Here is a 23,792-nt window from a genome sequence, read left to right as displayed (position 1 = left end):
AAAATAGAAACAGGCTGGGGTGTGGATCAACCTGCCAACACCCATGTCCAGTGGAAAATTACAGAAGTCAGAACTCTTACCTTGTGTACCCCAAAAAGAATTTTGGTCCATACTCACAGAAGGGGGAGATATGTTAGGGGAAGATGACTAGAGGGTTTTGAAATTCAATTCCATCAGGACCCGAAGAGAGAAGAGGGAGGAAAAAAGGAAAGACATTCAGAAGTAGTAATAGGTGTAGGTGAGACAAATTAGACCATGGAAAAAATGGTCAGAGAGATAGATTAGATAGACAGACAGACAGTTACAGAAATAATAGTCAACTCTTATCTGTGACCTTAAGAGAACCCCTACAGTTTCCACTGGTGGAAATGAGGACACGGAACTCTGGTGGTGGGAACAATGTAGAACTGTACCCCTATTGCTTTGTAATTTTGTAAATATCTCATAAAAAATGGAAAAATAAAGGAGGTTGAGGCCCTAGTGTTTATGGTGGAGGAAGAGGACAAGTTGGTAGAGGCTGTGGAACACTGATAGCTACCATAGGAAGAGAGAAACCTGCACACCCGTGAGAGCCATGGCATTGTGAGACAGCATTCCTTGCCCCCAGCAAACTGGTGTATTAAAAAATCATATACTTTTAATAGTAGCCAAAACATCACTCTTTATAAACTACTTAAGTGCAAAATGAAAATTATAGCAAAATATCTGCTCAGTTACATACAAACAAGTTCCAAATGATAAGACACCTGCTTTTGTATTATGGGAGGTGTTTAGCAGGTGAATCTATTTCTTTTTCTAATATTCTATTTATTAATGAAAGCAATAGGTGTGTGTGAGAGAGAGAGAGAGAAAGAGAGAGAGAAAGAGAGAGAGAGAGAAAGAGAGAGAGAAAGAGAGAGAGAGAGAACCAGACATCACTCTGGTCCATGTGCTGCTGGGGATTGAACTAGGCTATGAGAATCTAATGCTTGATCCACTGTGCCACCTCCCGGACCTACCTACCTACCTACCTACCTACCTACCTTCCTACCTCCCTCCCTCCCTTCCTCCCTTCCTTCCTTCCTTCCTTCCTTCCTTCCTTCCTTCCTTCCTTCCTCTTTCTTTTTTTCTTCCTTTCTCCTATTGTGGCTACAATTTCTCATCTACCTTTAAAAGTTCTCTGCAGAAACTCTCACACTCAGGTTAAATCATTTCCCACCATCATGTACCAGGATCCCCACATTCTCTCCACCACTACCCTTCCCATCTTTTCCCAGAGTCCTTTGCTTTGGTGCAATACACAAGATCCAGTTCAAGTTTCATTTTGTGTTTCCCCTTTCTTGCCTTGTCTCTTAAGTTTACCTCTAAGTAAGATCACTGGCATTTGTCCTTCTTGTTTTGGTTGGCATATCTTATTTAATGTAACTACTTCAAGTTCCACCCAATATGAAGGAAAGGAAATGTCTTCATGATTTTTCACATTCAAGTAATATTCCACTGTGTATATGTACCACAACTTTCTTCATCACTCATTTGTCCTTGGGAATCTGGATGGCTTCCAAGTTTATTCCAAGGAATATTACAGACTGTGTTTTAAGGAACACAGGTATATACAGATAGAGTACATTTCTTTTCTTACACACCTGAGGAATCAGTCAGGTTCACATCTGGCATCTTTTATGATGGAACAGTGTTCTAGTGTCTCTCTCTTATGTGCAGGCACACTAAACCTCTTGCTTTCATTAAGTAAATAAATACATCATTTTTAGATTTATTTATAGGATAGAGATGAAGAGAATGTGAGAAAGTGTAAGGAGATAGTGAGAAGGGGAGGGCCGGGGGAGAAAGACACCTGAAGCACAGCTTCACCACTTAAGAAGCTTTCCTCCTATAGGTAAGGGGCCAGGGGCTTGAAAGAAAGAGAAAGAAAGAAAGAAGTGTCTGTCAATGGATGTGACAGTGAGCCAGCTATGTCATCTGCCACCCCAATGATCACGAACATTGACTCAGCTGATTAGACTGGCTAGGCGGGTGTCCCCTTCCTCCCACATCATTCCGTGTGCATCCCTCCCAAAGAGGACGACTTTCCCCAAATGGAGATGGAACAGTCTTTTTGTAAAAGGTGTATGAGCAGTTGCACTCCCTTGCTAGAACCTCCAAACAAGCTCTTTAAAAAATGACTGCTGAGAGCAGTGTATGGGCAGTGTCGTCACCAAGCTGCAGCAGTGGTGATAAAAATAAAGACTCAATAATCTGTTCAGGGTCAGCAAAATAACCCATCTAGGTAGTGTGACTGCTAGGTTCAAGCCTTGACAGACTTGAAGATGTCCCCAGGTGGGTTCAACTCACCAGCCTTTCAGTAAAAAAAAAAGTACTGTAAACATTTCCTTTCCAAGAAATCTTTGTTCTTTGCTCATTTCTTATCTTGGGGTATATTATCCTTGTTTGTTTGTTTGTTTGTTTTCAATTTATAAACACCTGTACAGTAACAATATGTATATATGGTTAGCTATTCTTGCTTTTGGCATTGGTCCTATTTTCTCTTAATATGAAGGGTTTTCTTCCATGTATTTGATTTTCGAATATCATAAGCTGTGCTCTCAATGATTTTTTTTTATTATTTCATTATGAAGGATCCTTACCTCTACGAGTTTCTTTTTACTGCAAAAGTACTGGTTAGCCCAAAATGTTAACCAATGGAACTAAAGATGCTCATATTAAGGGAAATAAGCCAGAGGGAGATGGATGAGCACTGAGGACCTCACCTAAGAAACAAAACAAGATAACACAGGATAAAACCTTGGTGAGCTGGGGACTTTATCAGCAAATCCAGTGACTCAGAGGCAGAGATGAGGAATGAGGGTTGGTTACAGTGGGTTGAAGACCCATTGTCCTATGGTGGGGGAGGGGGACACAAGCGTGAAGTGTGAAGTATGGTGACACCCTTCTTGGGGAGATGTGACACTTCACCCCTGTGATAAACCATGTATAAATTAAAATACCCTAAAAGACAGAATGGGGGGGTAGTTTTAAAAAAAAATTGCTCAGGCTACTGAAAGGTTAGAAGACAATGATGCCTCATACTTATTTCAGTACAAAAAAAAAAAAAACCTGAAAATACTGTAACTTAAATGTTCTAAAAGACCTATCTCCAGAAAAATAAATGTGTGAGGTGATGACTGTGCTATTTAGTTGAAGGGAATCCTTTCATAGTGCTTACCTATATTAAATCATCAAAATCTACTTTATATACCTTAAAAATGTGTATGCCAACTATAACTCAATAAAGCTTATTTTGTTTTCCTTCAGGGTCATTGCTGGGGCTTGGAGTTGGCACTACAAATCCACTGCTCCTGGTGACTTCTTTTTTAAATGCAATAATTTGCACATGCATAACATTTCTCAGTTTTCCACATAACAATATAACCCCCACTAGGTCCTCTGTCATTCTTTTTCTAGGACCTGTACTCTACCCCTCCACCCACCCCAGAGTCTTTCACTTTGGTGCACTACACCAACTCCAGTCCAAGTTCTGCTTAGTGTTTTTCCTTCTGATCTTATTTTACAACTTCTGCCTGAGTGAGAACATCCCATATTCATCCTTCTGTTTCTGACTTACCTCACTTAACATGATTCCCTCAAGCTTCATCCAAGATGAGGTAAAGAAGGTGAAATCATAATAGCTGAGTAGTATTCCATTATGTTTATAGACCACAATTTACTCAACTGCTCATCTATTGTTGGACACCTGAGTTGTTTCCAGGTTTTGGCGATTACAAATTGTGCTGCTATGAACATAGGTATACACAAATCTTTTTGGACGGTTGTGCTTGGTTCCTTAGGTTATATCCCCAGCAGAGGAATAGCAGGGTCATAGGGAATGTCCACTTCTAAACTTCTGAGAGCTCTCCAGACTGCTCTCCACAGAGGTTGGACAAATTTACATTCCCACCAGCAGTGCAGGAGGGTTCCTTTGTCCCCACACCCTCTCCAGCATTTGTTGCTGCTACTTTTTCTGATGTATGACATTCTCAGAGGAGTGAAGTGGTATCTCATTGTTGGATTTACTTGTATTTCTCTGACCATCAATGACTTGGAGCATTTTTTCATATGTTTGCTGGCCTTCTGGATCTCTTTTAAGGTGGATACTCTGTTTATAGCCTCTCTCTATTTTTGGATAAGGTCATTTGCTTTCTTATTGCTGCTGGTAGCTATTTTTTTTTAAATTGAATAGGACAGAGAGAAATTGAGAGAGGATGGGGAAATAGAAAAGGAGAGAGAAAGATAGACACCTGCAGACCTGCTTGACCACTCCTGAAGTATCTCTCCTGCAGGTGGGGAGCCAGGGAATGAAACCTGGATCTATGCACAGGTCCTTGCACTTCCTACTGTGTGTGCTTAACTGGGTGCACCACCACCAGGCACCCTCACTTAATCTCTTAGAAGACTGAATATGTTGATTCTAACCAATGAATCTCTAGCATTATGTCAGTACAGCTGAAAAAAACATAAATGTGATTCTTAAACAGAAATTAAATATACATACTGGCACTTTGTCACTTAGTAGGCCAAGCAGTGGTGAAGAAATCATGTAAGATGATGCCATACCGAGGTATACCAGTCCCACATAGCCAGGTGGTAAATTAAACTGTAAAAGAAATCTTGTATTAAAATTACGAAAGTCATTCTTGTCTCAACATTTATCTTCTCTACCATTTTGCCAGTTCTTGTTATCTACCATGGGTCTACTAATGACAATCAATGTCCTTACTTAATTTTGTCTTATTATTGTAAATAGAATACTTTTCTTTGAGGGTAAATGTCCAGTCAGGTCAGAAGTTACAGATTTTTTGTTTTGCTTTGTAGGATTTAACACTGAACATAAACTACTTTTATGGATCATAACATTTTCCCCTATCAACCTGAAGCTTGCAAAAACTTCAAAGTGCACACAGATCACTTGGAGAACCTGTGAAAATCAGATTCTTTATCCCCAACACTAGAATTCTTTATTCAAAAACTCCAAGATAGGGTCTAAATTTGTTTGTTTGTTGTAACTATCTTGGCATGCTTTAAACATCTTTTTTATAATAATTCTTTTTTTTCTTTTATTTATTTATTTATTTTTTAAATATTTATTTTATTTATTTATTCCCTTTGTTGCCCTTGTTGTTTTATTGTTGTAGTTATTATTGTTGTTGTCATTGTTGGATAGGACAGAGAGAAATGGAGAGAGGAGGGGAAGACAGAGAGGAGGAGAGAAAGATAGACACCTGCAGACCTGCTTCACCGCCTGTGAAGCGACTCCCCTGCAGGTGGGGAGCCGGGCTCGAACCGGGATCCTTATGCCGGTCCTTGTGCTTTGCGCCACCTGAGCTTAACCCGCTACAGCCCGACTCCCACTTTAAACATTTTTACACAAAATATTAATTCAAGCTAAAATGTAATCCTTGAAAGTTAGTAAGTACCAAGGGGTCAGCAGAGTAGCTCCCTTGGATAGTACACTATTTAACCATGTGTGTAACCCAAGTTCAAACCCAGACTCCACAACACTGAAGGAAGCTTCAGTATTGTGACTTCTATTCTCTCACTCTCTGTCTCTGTCTTTCCCTTCCTCTCTGTATCTATCTAAAAGTTATCCCAGAGATATTTTATTAAAAAGCTTAATTTTAGGGGGTAGGACAGTAGTGCAACGGGTTAAGCACACATGGCACGAAGTGCAAGAACCGGCATTAAGGATCCCGGTTCGAGCCCCCAGCTCCCCACCTGCAGGGTGGTCGAGTCACAAGTGCTGAAGCAGGTCTGCAGGTGTCTATCTTTCTCTCCCCCCTCTGTTTTCCCCTCCTTTCTCCATTTCTCTCTGTCCTATCCAACAACAACAGCAATAATAATAATGACCACAACAACAATAAAACAGCAAGGGCAACAAAAGGAGAAAAAAAAATAGCCTCTGGGAGCAGAGGATTCATGGTGCAGGCACCAAGCCCCAATAATAACTCTGAAAGCAAAAAAAAAAAAAAAAAAAAGTATAGCAGATCATGATTCCATCCTGACTTCCCTGGGCAGATGACCTCACCAATGTGTTCTGGAATCTCACCTCTCCAGAGCCCTACCCCACTAGGGAAAGAGAAAAACAGGCTGGGGGTATGGATTGACCTGCCAGCAACCACGTCCAGCAAAGAAGCAATTACAGAAACCAGAAAAGACCTCCACCTTCTGCACCCATACTCCCAGAGAGATAAAGAATAAGGAAACTTCTAGTGGAGAGGAAGGGATATGAGACTCTGGTAGTAGGAATTGTAGCCCAGTTATACCACAATCTTGTCAATCGTTATTAAATCACTAATAAAAAATTATTTAAAAAAAGAAACAGCCTTTAGGTTTATGATTAAGTCAACAATCTGTTTGGCTCTACATGTCAACTCTTTTTTCAGCCACCAGGTTCCAGATGCTAGCATGATGCCAACCAGACATCCCTGGGCAGACAAACCCACCAATGTGTCCTAGAGCCCCGCTTCCCCAGAGCCCCACCCCACCATGGAAAGAGAGAGGCAGACTGGGAGTTTGGATCGACCTGTCAACGCCCATGTTCAGCAGGGAAGCAATTACAGAAGCCAGACCTTCCACCTTCTGCATCCTATAATGTCCCTTGGCCCATGCTCCCAGAGGGATAAATAATAGGAAAGCTGTCAGAGGAGGGGATGGGATACAGAGTTCTGGTGGTGGGACTTGTGTGGAGTTGTACCCCTCTTATCCTATGTTTTTTAATTTTTTAAAAAAGAAATTGTATTCATGTGACATCAGTAGTCCTATACTCATGATTTTTCTAATAAAACAATTTTAAACCTTTAAAAAGGCAGCACCATAGAACTACTGGGCAAATACATATAAGTATAGACAAATAAAATACATATAGAAAGATTTTCTATAGAAATAATAGTTAACCCAGAAGTTGAGTGGTAATGCAGTGGGTTAAGTGCACATGGCACAAAGCAGCAAGCACCGGCATAAGGATCCCGGTTTGAGCCTCCAGCTCCCCACCTGCAGGAGGAGTTGCTTCACAGGCGGTGAAGCAGTTCTGCAGGTGTCTATCTTTCTCTCCCCCCTCTGTCTTCTCCTCCTCTCTCCATTTCTCTCTGTCCTACCCAATAATAATGACATCAATAACAACAACAATAATAACTACTACAACAAAAAACAAGGGCAACAAAAGGGAATAAATTAATTCATATTTTTAAAAAAGAAAGAAATCATAGTTTACCCATATCTGCAACCATGGGAGAACTACTGTAGCTTCCAATAAAAGGACTGGGAATACAGAACTCTGATTGTTGGAATGGTATGGAATTATACCTCTGTTATCTTGTAATTTTGTAAATCAATATTAAGCCACTAATAAAATTTAAAAATAACTAAGGATAGCAGCAAAATACAAGAGTCATAAGTACATCAACATTATTTCTCTAAAGTTTGGCACTGTGGTAGATAATTTTGAGGAATTATAAATGAAGACAAGGATCTATTCCCAAAACTATTATGCAATAAAAAAGAAAACAGATCAGATGTTCATTCCACTAGTAGTTTTTTAAATTTTTTTATTATACTTATTTATTTATTTTTTAATTGTTGTTGGATAGGACAGAGAGAAATGGAGAGGGGAGGGGAAGACAGAGAGGAGTAGAGAAAGGTAGACACCTGCAGCCCTGCTTCACCGCCTGGGAAGCGACTCCCCTGCAGGTGGGGAGCCGGGGGCTTGAACCGGGATCCTTATGCCAGTCCTTGTGCTTTGCGCCACCTGCACTTAACCCATTGCCATTCCACTAGTAGTAATACCCACCTTCTTTGAAATTTTATTGATGATTGTTTCCTAGAGTATTATGAGACCCATCTTACCTCTTTCTATTTGCCCCTATTTCTTAGTGTGTGCATAGGGGGAAAAGTGTCATTCATTTGGCACTAACAATATAGTACTCAATTAGTAGAATAACTGACTGACTTTTGCTATAAATAGCTCCAAGCTGTTCTGGCTTAAAACAACTCAATACAAGTTCTTGTGGTGGTATGAAAGCAAGCTAAAGGGTCAGTAAGGAAAGAGGAACATGGGAAATACTTGTCAAGAAATCATAGAGAGCTATGGAATAGGAGCTATCTCAGGTCACTCTCCTGGAAAACTAGAAAAAAAGAGGAAAAAAAAAAACACCTGAAAACTCAACAAAATACAACCAGAATTTCTTCAGAAACACACTAAGTCACAACCACCAAGTTGCAAATGCTATGATTCCTTCTTGACTTCCCTGTGCAGATGGCCTGGGACCTCACCTCCCCAGAGCCCTACCCCACTAGAGAATGATAGAAACAGGCTGGAGTATAGATCGGCCTGCCAATGTCCATGTCCTGCAGAGAAGACATTACAGAAGTCATAATTCCCACCTTCTGCATCCTAAAAAGAATTTTGGTCCATAGTCTCAGTGGGGAAGAAATGTTAGGAAAAAAATGACTAGAGCACAGTGACCCCGCAATTCCATCAGGACCCTGAGAGAAAAGGGAATTTAAAAAGTATGGACATTCAGAAATATTTAAGAGGTGTAGGTGTGACTTAGAAAGGAAGAGAAGGGAGGACCATAGAAAAAATAGGCCATATATGTGTATGTATGTATAGACAGACAGACAGATATAGAAGTAATTGTCAACCCATCTGTGATCTTGGGAGAACTACTGCAGTTACCAATGGAGAGAGTCAGGATATGGAACTCTGGTGGTGGGAAAGATGGGGAATTATACCCCTGTAGTCTTATAATTTTGTAAATCAATATTATATCACTAATAAAATAAAAATAAACTAAAAAAAGAATCATGAAGAAACTCTGCATCTCTCTACATGTGATGGTGTTATATCTTCTACACGTTCTACAAGAATGCCTCTCAACAAAGGTGGGAAAAAAAGGATTTGTGGGGTTCATTTTCAGCTACATATCACTAGTTGAAATGTCATTTCATAAAGGGTGGGTGGTAGCACACACATTACAGTGCACAGGGAGCCAGGTTCAAGCCCCTGGGCTCCACCTGCAGGAGGAATGCTTTGAGAGTAGTGAAGCAGTACTGCAGGTCTCTCTCAGTCTCTCTCTCTCTCTTTCTCTCCCTCTCTGTCAATTTCTCTGTCACTATTCAATAATAAATAACTAATATTTTTAAAAAATAAATGTAATTTCATAATTCTAAGCCAAATGCACTGGGGGTGGGGGATAAGAAAATGTAAACAGGAAGAATGCCTGTTTATGTGAATATATGTTTGGTTTTTTTTTTTTTTTAAAAAAAAGGCCTCGGCGATTGTTGATGGGGAAGTGATTTAACTGGTAATGTTAATTATTAGCATGCTTAAGGGTTCGAGTTGAATTGCTACTGCCACATGCAATATAGTGATGCTCTTGACTTTTCCCTCTCTCTCTCCACCCCTCTTCCTCCCTCTGTCTTGTATGAAACCCCCTTTATCTGATAAAAAATAAAATAAACTTTTAAATCAAACTAAGAAATATCTTTTTCTAGTGACCCAGGAGGTGGCACAGTGAATAAAAGGTTGAACTCAAAAGTTTGAGGTCCTGAGTTCAACCACTACATGACATGTGCAGAGTGATACTTTGGTTTTCTCTAATAAATGAACAGATGAATGAATTAATTAATACACTACACAGAAATGGGGGGGGAAACGTCCTTTTATAATTTTACAGCTGGAGATAGACAAGATGGAACCCTCCTGCCCTAAAACACTGGGTGACCCACAACCTGCGGACATGGTCCCAGCTGTGACCTGTAACCATAGAGTGAACTTAAACTGAGAGGGACCTGGCGGTCATACACGCATCTTGTTAAAATTACTAGACATACTCAATTTGACATCCCAGCAGAAAATCAACAAAGAAACGAAGGAGCTATATGAAGAGATAGATAAACTAGAACTACTGGACATTTTTCAGAGTCAAAATGGTGATTTCACTGTTTTCAGCCCATCTTGGATGGAGCTTGAAGAAATCATGTTAAGTGAATAAGTCAGAAACAGAAGAATGAATATGGGATGACCTCATTCACAGGCAGAAGTTGAAAAACAAGATCAGAAGAGGAAATAATAAGCAGAACTTCGACTGAAGTTGGTGTATTGCACCAAAGTAAAAGACTCTGGGGTGGAGGTGGGGGGAGTTCAGGTCCTAGAAAAGGATGGCAGAGGACCTAGTGGGGGTTGTATTGTTGTGTGGAAAACTGGTAAATGTTATGCATGTACAGACTATTGTATTTACTGTTGACCGTAAAACATTAGTCCCCAATAAAGAAATTAAAGATATATCTATTAATAGACATGGGCCCCAGGTCAGACTGATGTGGTACAGTTAGTTATATATGTATAAACATATCTTTTATTTTAAATGGGAGCCACTAACTGCCTTCATCCAGTTCTCAAGTCCCACACTCTACTCTAACGCCATTTTCCCAGATAATTCCCAAGCCTGCCTTTATAATAGCTCAGTAAAAGATTGTTAGAGTCCTAGTCTCCTAAGAATGTTTACACCTAAATAGACATTTTAGCCGCCTCTCATCCTGAGCTTCTTAACCCTCATTGGCTCTAATCTTACACTTTGCCCTCTATTTATTAAGCAATTGTATACCTTGTTAGCTTTCAGCCATCAAGTCCCAGATGCTGCCACAACCCCACCCTGACCTCCCTGCACAGATGATCACATGGTGAAGTTTCCAGGACCCTCATCTCCAGAGCCCTGCCCTACTAGAAAAATATTAGGGACACAACAGGTCTGCCTAGGAGTATGCGTCGACCAGGCAACTGCCCACATGTCATCAGGAAGCAGTTACAGAGGAGCGAAAATTCTGTCCTTCAACATACCAAAAAGAATTTTGGGTCCACACTCCTAGAAGGGGAAATGTTGAGGGTCAGGAGATACCACCCAGAAAATGGGAGTGGTTTGAAAAGGTGGAGGCAGGGTGTGGGGATATGGCAGGTCAAGCGGGGCTGACACTCTGATCATCTCTGAGACCGGTAGGAGTTCACCCAAAAAAGCCTCCCTGACCTTCCTCCCTCTCCTCAGATGGCCTTGTTGCCAGCATTCTGCACCTGGCAGCACCTGCAGGAGCTGTTAACTAAAACTGCTGCACAGATTATAATTAAATTTCCATTTCCCACAGGCAAAAGGGTGTGGAGATTCCACAAATAGTTTAACCATTGAGACTGCATCAGCCTTTGCACTAGCCCATTCCTGATAAGACCACAACTTCCCTGTCCCCAGCTTGTTCCCTCTTCACGATATTGACCTTTAAAATGATTGGTCCGACAATACTTCTTCTTTTCTGCCTGCTTGCTTGAGTATAAGAATACCTTCGTGTAACCCAATAAATGCACTATCCCCTGCCAGAGTCGTCACTCTGCGAGCTCACCCCCACAGCGGCCTGTTCTTCCCCTCCTCTAGGACACCAACAGAGTGGTGGGTGTGGGATGGTCAAGCAGGCCTTCCAGAGCTTGCCCCGCAGTGGGGCTTGGGTGTTAAAAGGTAGGCTTGTGGGTGTGGTTCTCTCTGTTCTGATTAAAATGTAAGTAGCAATTGCTTTTCTCTCACTCTGTCTCTCTCATATGTCATAACATGTGAAAGTTCTCAATTTTACTGAATAAAATTTAAAATTCCTGAAAAAAAAACAAAAAACTAGGTGACCAATGACTGGGCAGCAAACAGCCCAGTAGAGGATATTTATTTACTTATTTAATCTCTTGTTGACTTGTTTTTCTAAGTTTTTTTTTTGTTTTTATTTATTTATTATTGGATAGAGACAGAGAGAAATTGAGAAGGGAAGGAGAGAAAGAGAGAGGGGCAGAGAAACATCTGCAGCACAGCTTCACCACTCTCAAAGCTTTCCCCTTGCAGGTAGGGACCAGGGATTTGAACTTGGGTCCTTGCGCACTGTAATGTGTGCGCTTAACCAAGTGTGCCACCACCTGGCCTGCTCACTATAGGATTTTAAAAACTATTTTATGTATTTGCATATTGTTGAATAAAGACAGAGAATTTGAGAGGAAAGTGGAGATAGAGGAGAAAGTCAGACACCTTCACAGTACTTCACCCTATTGTGAAGCTTTCCCCCTGCAGGTGGGGAAGGGGGCTTGAACTCTGGTCCTTGTGCATACTACTGTAAGATTTTTTAAATGTGATAGGAAAATATGTTTCACTATATTTTTTCTTCTATGCCACATATAAACAACTTGGGCTTATCAGATTACTTTCAAATTTCTTTCACTATTTAGATATAATTTATTTTTTAAGTCTCTATTTATTGGATAGAGACAGCCAGAAATTAAGGAAAAAGGAGGTGATAGAGAGGGAGACAGAGAGACACCTGCAGCCCTTCTTCACTATTCATAAAGCTTTCCCCCTGCAGGTGGAAACCAGGGACTTGAACCTGGGTCCTTGTACATTGTAACATGAGTGCTCAACCGGGTGCTACACCACCTGGCCCCTAGATATAATTTAAGAGGGCAGCAAAATGAGTCTTACAGGACTTTCTTGTTGATGATGTGAATGGAGGGTGTCACCATAAGCACAAATAGTTTTCCTCTGTTGCTGACACTTAAGTTAATATATGGTTCTCTCTACCTTAAACTAGACACATAGATTATAATCCCAGATTGTATTTTTCAATAAATCACTTACTGTCTCATTTTGTCTTGGTGACTCACAGAGTTGTATTTCTTTCTTTTTTTAAAATTTTTTTTATTTCTTTATTGGGGAATTAATGTTTTACATTCAACAGTAAATACAATAGTTTGTACATGCATAACATTCCCCAGTTTCCCATATAACAATACAACCCCCGCTAGGTCCTCTATCATCCTTCATGGACCTGTATTCTCCCCACCCACCCACCCCAGAGTCTTTTACTTTGCTGCAATATGCCAATTCCATTTCAGGTTCTACTTCTGTTTTCTTATCTGATCTTGTTTTTCAACTTCTACCTGAGAGTGAGATCATCCCATATTCGTCCTTCTGTTTCTGACTTATTTCACTTAACATGAATTTTTCAAGGTCCATCCAAGATCGGCTGAAAACGGTGAGGTCACCATTTTTTATAGCTGAGTAGTATTCCATTGTGTATCTATACCACAACTTGCTCAGCCACTCATTGTTGGTATGCATTACCCTCAGGCTATCCAGGCAACTCATCTGTTGTTGGACACCTGGGTTGCTTCCAGGTTTTGGCTATTACAAATTGTGCTGCCAAAAACATATGTGTACACAGATCTTTTTGGATGGATGTGTTGGGTTCCTTAGGATATTTCACCAGAAGAGGAATTGCAGGGTCATAGGGTATGTCCATTTCTAGCCTTCTGAGAGTTCTCCAGACTGTTTTCCACAGAGGCTGGACCAATTGACATTCCCACCAGCAGTGCAGGAGGGTTCCTTTGACCCCACACCCTCTCCAGCATTTGGTGCTGCTACCTTTTCTGATGTATGACATTCTCATAGGAGTGAAGTGGTATCTTGCTGTTGTCTTTATTTGCATTTCTCTGACAATCAGAGACTTGGAGCATTTTTTCATGTGTTTCTCAGCCTTTTGAATCTCTTCTGTGGTGAATATTCTGTCCATGTCCTCCCCCCATTTTATGATGGGGTTATTTGTTGTCTTGTTGTTGAGTTTGGCAAGCTCCTTTTATATATGTTGGTTATTAAATTCTTATCTGATATATGGCATGTAAAGATCTTCTCCCATTCTGTGAGGGGGTCTCTTGGTTTGGGTAGTGGTTTCTTTTGCTGTACAGAAGCTTTTTAACTTGATGTAGTCCCATAGGCTTATATTTGCTTTAGTCTTCTTTGTAATTGGATTCGTTTCATTGAAGATGTCTTTAATATTTATGCGGAAAAGAGTTCTGCCAATATTTTCTTCTAAGTGTCTGATGGTTTATGGTCTAATATCCAAGTCCTTGATCCACTTGGAATTTACTTTTGTATTTGGTGAAATACAGTGGTTCACTTTCATTCTTCTGCATGTTTCAACCCATTGTTTCCAACACCATTTGTTGAAGAGACTCTGCTTTCCCCATTGAATAGTCTGGGCCCCTTTGTCAAAGATTAGATGTCCATAGGTGTGGGGCCTCACTTCTGGGCTCTCAATTCTATTCCACTGGTCAGTGTGTCTATTCATGTTCCAGTACCAAGCAGTTTTGATGACAGTGGCCCTATAATACAGTTTGAAATTTGGGAGTGTGATGCCTCCAGTTCTGTTCTTTTTTCTCAACATTATTTTGGCAATTCTAGGTCTTTTCTGGTTCCAGATAAACATTTGTAGCATTTTTTCTATTCTCCTAAAAAATGTGCTTGGGATCTTGATGGGAATAGCATTAAATTTGTATCTGGCTCTGGTTAGTATATTCATTTTGATGATGTTAATTCTTCCAACCCATGAACATGGAATATCTTTCCACTTCTTTGTGTCTTTTTCAGTTTCTTTGACTCATAATTTTCAGTATACAAGTCTTTCACTTCTTTGGTTAGATTTACTCCTAGATATTTTATTGTTTTTGACAGAGTTGTATTTCTAATAGAGGTTTTTTTTATTTTTTTTTATTCTAGTGCCTCAAATAAAGTCAGTATGGGATGAAATAAGTATATTTCTACCTTTATAGACACTTATTAATTCTCCAGTAAAAATTAACTCTAGACTTAATAACTGACTTCATTGCATCATTAATCATCTTTCTTTCAAAATGTCTAATGGGTTCAGGAAGAGCAGCAGGTAGAACACATGCCTTCAAAGGGTGAAGAACTGGATTTGATCACCAGAACCATATGAAAACACACACACACATACACACACACACACACACACACACACACACACACACACGAAGTTGGAACTCCATGGATGGAGGAGAGATAATTGGGAGTCTCTTCCTCTCTGTCTCCTTCCTTAATTTATCTTTTTCTAGTTCTAGAAATACAAAATAAAGATTGGACCTAGGAGGTGACTCAGCTGGACTGTGCATGTGAGAAGTCCTGAATTCAGTCCCTGACTCCATCTTAATAAATAATGTATATATTCTGTATGTATAACATACAGTTGTATATACTTCTATAACCTTAAACTTATAATCATTTCTTTTTCAGCAATAAAAAAATGGAGGCTCTTGTTCCCTTCCTCCGATTCTAGATTAATATAATTCATAAATCATCTGATTACATACGATAACCTTAAAAAACACAAGTGCTGGGAAATTGTACAGACGCAGTCACATCTGCCATGTTGTCCCCTCGGGCTATTGCTAGTTCCCACGAGAGTTGGGAGGAGCACCTGTTCTGCCATGTTGTGCCCTCAGGGCATTGTCTACCCACCCCCCCACCCCACCCCATCCCATCCCATCCCATCCCATCCCATCCCATCCCAACCCATCCCACCCCCCCACCCCCCCACCCCCCCACCCCCCCACCCCCCCACCCGCAATGGTTGCAGTGCTCTGGTTGCTCCTCCCCCTTCCCATTCTCACAAGAGTTGTTATCCTACCCTGGAGTGCTGTGGCTACTCCTCCCCCTTCCCATTCTCGGGAGAGCTGCTCCCATAAAAGCCCTTCTTCTTCCGCTACTCGCTCTCTTGCAGGCACTTCACTTTGGTGTTTAGACGCAGGAAAGGTTACTGCGTGAGGCAGCCATTTTCACTACCTTCACGTGGCCCAACCTGCTTCTCTCACACCCAACTCTGAGGTGCCAGCGCAAATAAAGATTTGTGTTCCCTCTTCACTCCGGACCTCCTCTCTCTCTTCTCCGCGGCGCAGAACGACACACAAGTGAAACTGTTAGCAAAGAACACCTCTCATTAAATGAGCTATTGAGTACTCTCAAATGATTCACTATAATTTTTTTTACATTTATTTCCTTTTTGTTGCTCTTGTTTTTTATTGTTGTTGTAATTTTTATTGTTGATGTCGTTGTTGTTGGATACGACAGAGAGAAATGGAAAGAGGAGAGGAAGACAGAGAGGGGGAGAGAAAGACAGACACCTGCAGACCTGTTTCACTGCCTGTGAAGTGACTCCCCTGAAGGTGGGGAGCTGGGGGCTTGAACCGGGATCCTTATGCCGGTCCTTGGGCTTTGCCCCACATGCGTTTAGCCCACTGTGCTACTGCCCGACTCCCGATTCACTGTAATTTTTAAAAAGTAGAGGAAATACCCATTTGCAAAGTAGCCTGTACTATACCCAAGTCACATCTATCATGAGCAGACAAGCTCTTAGCAAAGAGAATAGAGTTCAATGCCTGGAACACTTAGCGAAAAGTTTTTCTCTTTCCCTCTGGAGAAAAAAAAGTTTTTCTCTTTCCCTTCTTTCCTTCCTTTCTTCTTTCTTTCCTTCCTTCCTTTCTTTTTTTCTTTCTTTCTTATTTATTTATTTATTTATTTAAGAAAGGAGACATTAACAAAACCATAGAATAAGAGGGGTACAATTCCGTACAATTCCCATAACCCGATCTCCACATCCCACCCCCTCCCCTTATTGCCTTCCCATTCTCTATCTCTCTGGGAGTATGGATCCAGGGTCGTTGTGGGTTTTTCTTTCTTTCTTTCTTTCCATAGCACAGCTCAACTCTGGCTTATGGTGTTTATACTGATTTAAATCCCTATTAATAGATCCATCACAGGAAAAAGTTCCACTAAGTATGGTTTTCATTTTGCCTTCTTACAGTAACTTGGGGGAATTTACACAAAGCAATTATGTCCTGATACAATGGACAACTTTTCAGCTACTAGGCTACTTACCTTTTTCAAAACAAAAAGAGACAGAGTAGGATCAAGAAAGCCCAAACAGGAACTGGCTGATATGATGGTGAAGGCTATCACGGCAACCTTGGGTAAACTGATGAGTTTCCAGAAAGAGTGTTCATTCGGATCAGACTCTTTGGGAATTAAAAAAAAAAGAGAGAAAGAAATTAAAGGATATTAGAGTAGTTAAATCACTGAACTGTGTCCTTTAATCTATTTTTCACAACAAAAGAGACAGGATCCTCATGATCAGATAATCAAAATAATCACTTTTGGGGTGGCTCAATTTGTCTCCTAGCTATCTAATCTGAATATCGTATTCATACTAGAGGTCATATTCAGTCCTCTAAGGATAATTTCTCAAATTAAAAAAAAAAAAAAAGAAGAAGGAAAGAAAGAAATCACTGGAATCAGAGCATGAGGAAAAGGAGTCTTAGGGTATAATTTATAACCTAGTAACACATATGGCCTGCCCCCAGAGCAGATAATGTGAAGCTGGATAGGGCCCAACGAAAACATACAAAAACTTGGTCAAGGAGCAATGTGTGTGTGCTAAGGAGAACTCTGACTTGATCAAAGAACATAAGAAAAAATTTTTTTTCATCTGGCAAAGACAACACTAGACTTAAAGTGGTGCTACTGGTAATGTGCAAGATACATTTAGTACTCAAAATCAATTGTCAACCCTTGCTTCCCATCAGCTCCCCAAGAGGAACACAACTTATTCACTATTTCTAGCAACCGGAATAGTTCTTTGCAAGCCTGCAACTATCCTATGACTCTTTTCTTTCTTTTTTTTTTTTTTAATTTTATTTTGCCTCCAGGGTTATTGCTGGGGCTCTGGTGCCTGCACTACAGGTCCACTGCTCCTGGAGGCCATTTTTTCCCCATTATTTGTTGCCCTTGTTGTTGTCATTATTATTGTTGTTGTTGTCATTGCTGTTGTAGGATAGGACAGAAAGAAATTGAGAGAGGAGGGGAAGACACAGAGGGGGAAAGAAAGACACCTGCAGACCTGCTTCACCGATTGTGAAGCGACCCCCCTGCAGGTGGGGAACCGGGGGCTCGAACCAGGATCCTTAAGCCAGTTCTTGAACTTCGCGCCATGTGCACTTAACCCTCTGCACTACCGCCCGACACCCTATGACTTTACTTTTCTTCCTCCTCCTCCTTCTCCTCTCTTCCTCTCTCTCTCTTTCTCTCTCTCTCTCTCTCTCTCTCTCTCTCTCTCTCTCACACACACACACACACACACATATATACATTTTTTTCTCTCCCTTTCTTTTACTAGAGCACTGTTCAGCTCTCACTTAAGGTGGTATGGGGACTAGGGTGAAAGGTAGATCACACAATGGTTATGCAAAGAGACTCTTGTGTACCACCATAAGCCAGAGTTGAGCAGTGCTCTGGTTAAAAAAAAAAAAAAAAGGTTCAGAGGACCTAGTGGGGGTTGTATTGTTATATGGGAAACTGGGGGATGTTATGCATGTACAAACTATTGTATTTACTGTTGAATGTAAAACATTAATTCCCCAATAAAAAAATAAAATAATAAAAAAAAAGTGGTATGGTGACTGAGACTGGGACCTCAGATCCTCAAGCATGGAAATTATTTGCATAACTACTTTGTTGTCTCCCCAACCTTTGACATGTTTCCTTTTCTCTTTTCATTCTTTTTCAAGTCCTATTCATTATGTACAGTCTGGCTTTAGCCCTAATTATTCTACAAATTTTACCATTTTCTAGTTTTTTTATTTTTAAAATATTTATTTATTCCTTTTTGTTGCCCTTGTTGTTTTATTGTTTGTAGTTATTATTGTTGTTGTTGATGATGTCATTGTTGTTGGATAGGACAGAGAGAAATGGAGAGAGGAGGGGAAAACAGAGAGGGGGAGAGAAAGACAGATACCTGTAGACCTGCTTCACCGCCTGTGAAACAACGCCCCTGCAGGTGGGGAGCCGGGGACTTGAACGGGGATCCTTATGCTGGTCCTTATACTTTGTGCCACGTGCGCTTAACCCGCTGTACTACTGCCCTACTCCTCATTTTCTAGTTTTTAATTATACTTATCATCTATACCATATAAGTCAGAACCTAAACTATATTTTATTTATAGTCTTTTTAAAAAGATTTTATTTATTTATTGATGAGAAAGATAGAAGGAGAGAAAGAACCAAACATCACTCTGGCACATATGCTGCCAGGGACAGAACTCAGGGCCTCATGCTTGAGAGTCCAATGCTTTATCCACTGTACCACTGTGCAAGGACCAGAGTAAGGATTCCTGCTCGAGCCCTGGCTCCCAACCCGCAGGGGGGTCGCTTCACAAGTGGTGAAGTAGGTCTGCAGTTGTCTGTCTTTCTCTTCCCCTTTCTGTCTTCCCCTCCTCTCTCCATTTCTCTCTGTCCTATCCAACAACAATAACAACAATAATAACATGGCAACAAAAATGGGAAAAAGTAGCCTCCAGGAGCAGTGGATTCATAGTGCAGGCACCGAGCCCCAGCAATAACCCTGGAGGCAAAAGAAAAAGAAAACAGAGAAGGATATATATACAGCAGTGATCTTTCTTGCTTAAAGAGCCAACTTGAGATAAGTAAGAAAAAAAATAATGAATAACCCAAATTTATTACTACAGGAATGGTATGCTTCAAGATTCAGAAGTAAGTTATGTTTGAGGCAATTAAAGAATAGAAAGAGGAGGAGGAGGAGATGACACAACTTTATGGTTGACAATTACTGGGCAGTTCTGTTAGAGATAGACAGCAAATGGGAAGGGAAGTGGGGTACTATCAGGTGTGAGAGGACAGGGAAACTGTTGAGCATTATAGCATTACTTACTAAAGAAACATTTAAGTCTTATGATATAGAATAATCAGAAAAAAATCGCAGAAGAGGTACTAGAAATAAAGTTTTGAAATATAAGCAGGGTCTAAGGGAAATATTTATATCAATATAAAAAGTTATGAATATATCATAAAAAGTTATGAAACCTAGCAAGTTCCTAATGACTTTTGAGATAGAGTCCATATTTCATGAATTTAGGGATTTTTAATAAAATAAAGAGCAAATCCAAGATTATAGTTTAGATATATTTCTTTAGTAAAGAAAAGGGAACTTGGTGATGAGACATAAAATATGAGAAAAGGGGTGATCATAGTTGGCTCTTAGCCACTCAGTGCTAAAGTCATTGTTCTAGAAAGTAAAGCCCTGGGTGGGGGAGAAAACATAATGGTTAAGCAAAATAACTTACAAGCCTGAGGCTCTGAGGTCCTAGGTTCAGTCCCCAGTACCTCATTAAGCCAGAGCAGAGCAATTCTCTGGTCTCTCTCTCTATATATATCTTTCTCTCTGTATCTCTCTTTATTGTCAAAGTGAAATAAATAAAATATTTAGAAGAAGAAGGAGAAGGTAGTGTGACAGAATAAAAATTCTAATAATATCATATTAAAATTAAAAAGAAAAAAAGAAAACTTAGTTTTCTAACTTCTAGCTATATGTTCTCCAGAAATGTTATTTTTAAAAAAGGATTGCTTAAGGTAATAACCTGGATTTATAATAAATAGCCTTAACGTTGTTAGAGATTTTTATTAAGCACCAGTTTCACTCAATCTAGTATGATTCTTTATAAACAACAAATTTGCCAAGCCATTTTATTTATAAGACCTGAATAGACAGTTCTGTAATAAAGACATTCAGATGACCCACAGATATTAAAAAAAAAAAAAAAAAACACTCCACATCATCATCGGAGGAAAAAAAATTTTAAATATTTTGTTTAACAAACACCAAAAGCATGCAAGCTGTTTCTAAAACTTGTGAGAACTATGGTGTTCATCTTTAGGAGGTGGGAGGGTAGGGACACAGAACTTTGGTGGTAGGTGTGGTGTATCTGACAAGCTTATAACCTACTATTTATCACAAATAAAAAATGAAAAAAAAACATTCTGTATATAAAAACTATAACTAAGACTATGTTAAATTCAGTAGTGATGAATGAAAATTTTAGTCAAGGAATAAAAGAAAGTAAAAGTACTTATTTCTGATGGCGATGGGAGGGGGGCTGCAAGAGATAAGACAGTTGTGAAGGTAAGAGAAGATGAGGCAAGACAAGACTCAGAAAGAGTACCAGCCAGCATCTGATTGTATAAGTTCTAAACACCATGTTCTACTACTAGTAAGCAAAATCTCCCCCTCCCCTTATATGATGTGATAAAGGGTTAACATCACTTTCCCCAGATGCATGAAAATCAAACCAGTTTCTTAGTTTTGTGGAGAGACTTGGAATTCAGGATGGCTTTCATTATTAAGTCAAGTGTTTATCTATGAACAGAAAAGGACTAGCACCACTGTGTGTTCCAGTATGGTAGTGCCTCCCCAGCAGTATTTTCTGGCTCTTGTGAGTTCTCTGGTTAACTCTTTAGGTCTGTTTCCCTAAGTAATCTGATAAAGGGAAAGTGATGGCTTTTCTACTAGGTAATTATGCTTATGATAAAAATAACATCTGCCAGGCTGGACAGTGACACATCTGGCAGAATGAACATGTTACAATGCACAAAGACCCTAGTTAAAGCTTCTCAGCTACAGGAGGAACACTTCACAGCCATTCTTTTTCTCTCCCTCTTTATCTCGCCCTTCACTTTCAATTTATCTCTGTCTCTACCAAATAAATAAAATGTTTTGGGACCAGGCAGTGGCACAACTGGTTACATGCACACATTACAGAGCTCAAGTCCCTGGTCCCCACCAGAGAGGGAAAGCTTCATGAGTGGTGAAGTAGGGCTGCAGGTGTCTCTTTTCTCTTTCCCTCTCAATCTCTTCCTCCCTTCTCAATTTCTCTGTCTCTAGTAAATACATAAATTAATTAAATAAATTAAATCCCTCAAGGCTATACTTTTAAAAATGAATAAATAAAATAAACATTTTTTAATGTTTATTACTGCTTTTCATTAATGCTTTTAATGAAAATAACATCTGCCTGGTGAATTGCACCTGCACTGAAAGAATTCTAAACAAGCCATAAATATCTGATGAGGATCCTATACTTTGTGTCTGCTTGAGTATGTCAATTCATTTGTCCTTGCACATCCCTGGAGAAGATCCTGGTACTTATACTCACAGAGTTACAATAGATGGACTCCTAGTTGTAAAGGATACAGGAATGAAACGTTGGATCCAGGAGGACTCCCATTACTAGCTGATGGTATCCTATGCTGTTGCACCTGAGCCACACTGCACAAACAGCTAGCTGGGAAGGCCACAGAGAAGGAAGGCCTGCCCTTGACTTTCTATCATGTCACCTTCTAAGAAGGTGTGCCATTTCTGACTTGTCATTCTGAATATCCAATTAAGTCCAAGGAGACAGCTGATGAGCAGACCTCTGGCAATGGTTTATGATCAGGAATTAAACAGTTTTTTGTTTTAAATGTTGGAGATATTTGTGTTAACACAGAAATACATATCAACACTGAAATATTGCTAAAAAGAGAATCAGTCATTCTTTTTTTTAAATTTTGAATTTTATTTATTTTCCCTTTTGTTGCTCTTGTTTTATTTATTGTTGTTGTAGTTATTATTGTTGTTGTCACTGTTAGATAGGACAGAGAGAAATGGAGAGAGGAGGGGAAGACAGAGAGGGGGAGAGAAAGACAGACACCTGCAAACCTGCTTAGCCGACTGTGAAGCGACTAGTCCCTGCAGGTGGGGAGCCGGTGGCTCAAACCGGGATCCTTATGCCGGTCCCTGCGCTTCAGGCCACGTGCGCTTGACCCACTGCCCTACTGCCCAACTCCCTCAGTCATTCTTTAATATGGAACTATACCCTGTAATCTTACGATTTTGTAAGCCACTATTAATCACAAATAAAAAGTTACCCAATAAGAATAATTCTCTCGGAGTACTCCAAAAATTGATTATTGACTATATAAAATAAAAGCCATAGGTGAGGGAATATAGCATAATGATTATGCAAAAAGACTCTCATGACTGAGGCTGTGAGGTCCCAGATTCTGTCCTCCGCACCACCATAAGCCAAAGCTGAGCAGTGCTCTGGTAAAAATAATTAAATAAATATAAGCATATGTTTTCCACAAAGGCAAAATATTTAAATTTAGGATTAAAAATATTTAACTTTAGAATTCTTAAAAAATGAGTAATAAATGCAGCCTTACCATAATTAGGTAAAATATACATGTTGAGTGGTACCATCAGCAGAACTATGCATCCCAGAATTATAAAAGGCACCTCATAGCCAAAGGACTGATATAAAAAGCCACCTAAAGGAGGTCCTAGCACAAGTCCCAGTCCAGAAAAAGTCTCAAGACTTCCCTAAAAGTGAGAAAACAAGAAGCATATAGTTTTGAAAAAATTAACAAATATTTAAGAAATGTAATCTGAAAAAAAACAGTTTGCTCTCTTCAATTTACATGAATACACACAAACTAGAGTAAATAATCCAACCGGAAAATTGGCAAATGCTCCACACACATAGACTGAAGTAACTCTTGTAAGAATGAAACACCTTATACTCACTTAAAGGAAATGGACTTAAGCCACAAAATACCAGTTTTTTGTTTGTTTGCTTGCTTTCTTGCTTGATTTTTCTTTTTTACCTATTACCTATCATTTTATGGTTCCTAGATTATACGAGATGAAACTCTCGCACATGTCACCATTGAGTGACTAACAGAGGTAATCTAATAAAATAATGAACATTGCAAAGACATATATTCACTGACCAGATGGTTTCTTAGTCTTTTAACAGGGTTTATGACAGCAAAAGATACAATCTATTCATCAATGGTTCAAAAAACAAACAAGCAAACAAACAAAAACACGTGGATTTAAGCTACAGTCATACACTGAAGTACTATAATGGCACTAAAAATAGTAGAAACTCTTCACATAGAAATAAATTTAGAACAATCTCTAAGATAATTTAACCACCAAGTATTAACTAATGTGTCCAAAATATACATATAGAGGATATTAATCCTCTTGTAACTAATGAAATTTGT

General features: G+C 39.6%; 1 protein-coding gene across 4 annotated transcripts in view; it reads right to left on the bottom strand.

Annotated features, from left to right (window-relative positions):
- SLC18B1 (solute carrier family 18 member B1) overlaps nucleotides 1–23,792 on the bottom strand; it is a 58,743-nt gene that overhangs the window by 12,232 nt on the left and 22,719 nt on the right. For 3 of the 4 annotated variants that reach the window (XM_016193553.2, XM_016193552.2, XM_060190441.1), the window contains exons 6-8: nucleotides 22,947–23,103; nucleotides 16,773–16,909; nucleotides 4,526–4,627 (exon numbers count right to left, since the gene is read on the bottom strand). In XM_016193553.2, the coding sequence (XP_016049039.1) occupies nucleotides 4,526–4,627; nucleotides 16,773–16,909; nucleotides 22,947–23,103 (396 nt within the window). The remainder of the gene's footprint in view (nucleotides 1–4,525; nucleotides 4,628–16,772; nucleotides 16,910–22,946; nucleotides 23,104–23,792) is intronic. The other variant, XM_060190440.1, reaches the window with a different exon arrangement.

Source organism: Erinaceus europaeus, chromosome 4 (assembly GCF_950295315.1).
Source record: "Erinaceus europaeus chromosome 4, mEriEur2.1, whole genome shotgun sequence".
Lineage (NCBI taxonomy): Eukaryota > Metazoa > Chordata > Mammalia > Eulipotyphla > Erinaceidae > Erinaceus > Erinaceus europaeus.
Note: the sequence above shows the minus strand (reverse complement) of the source record. Positions and strands in the feature narration are given on the sequence as shown.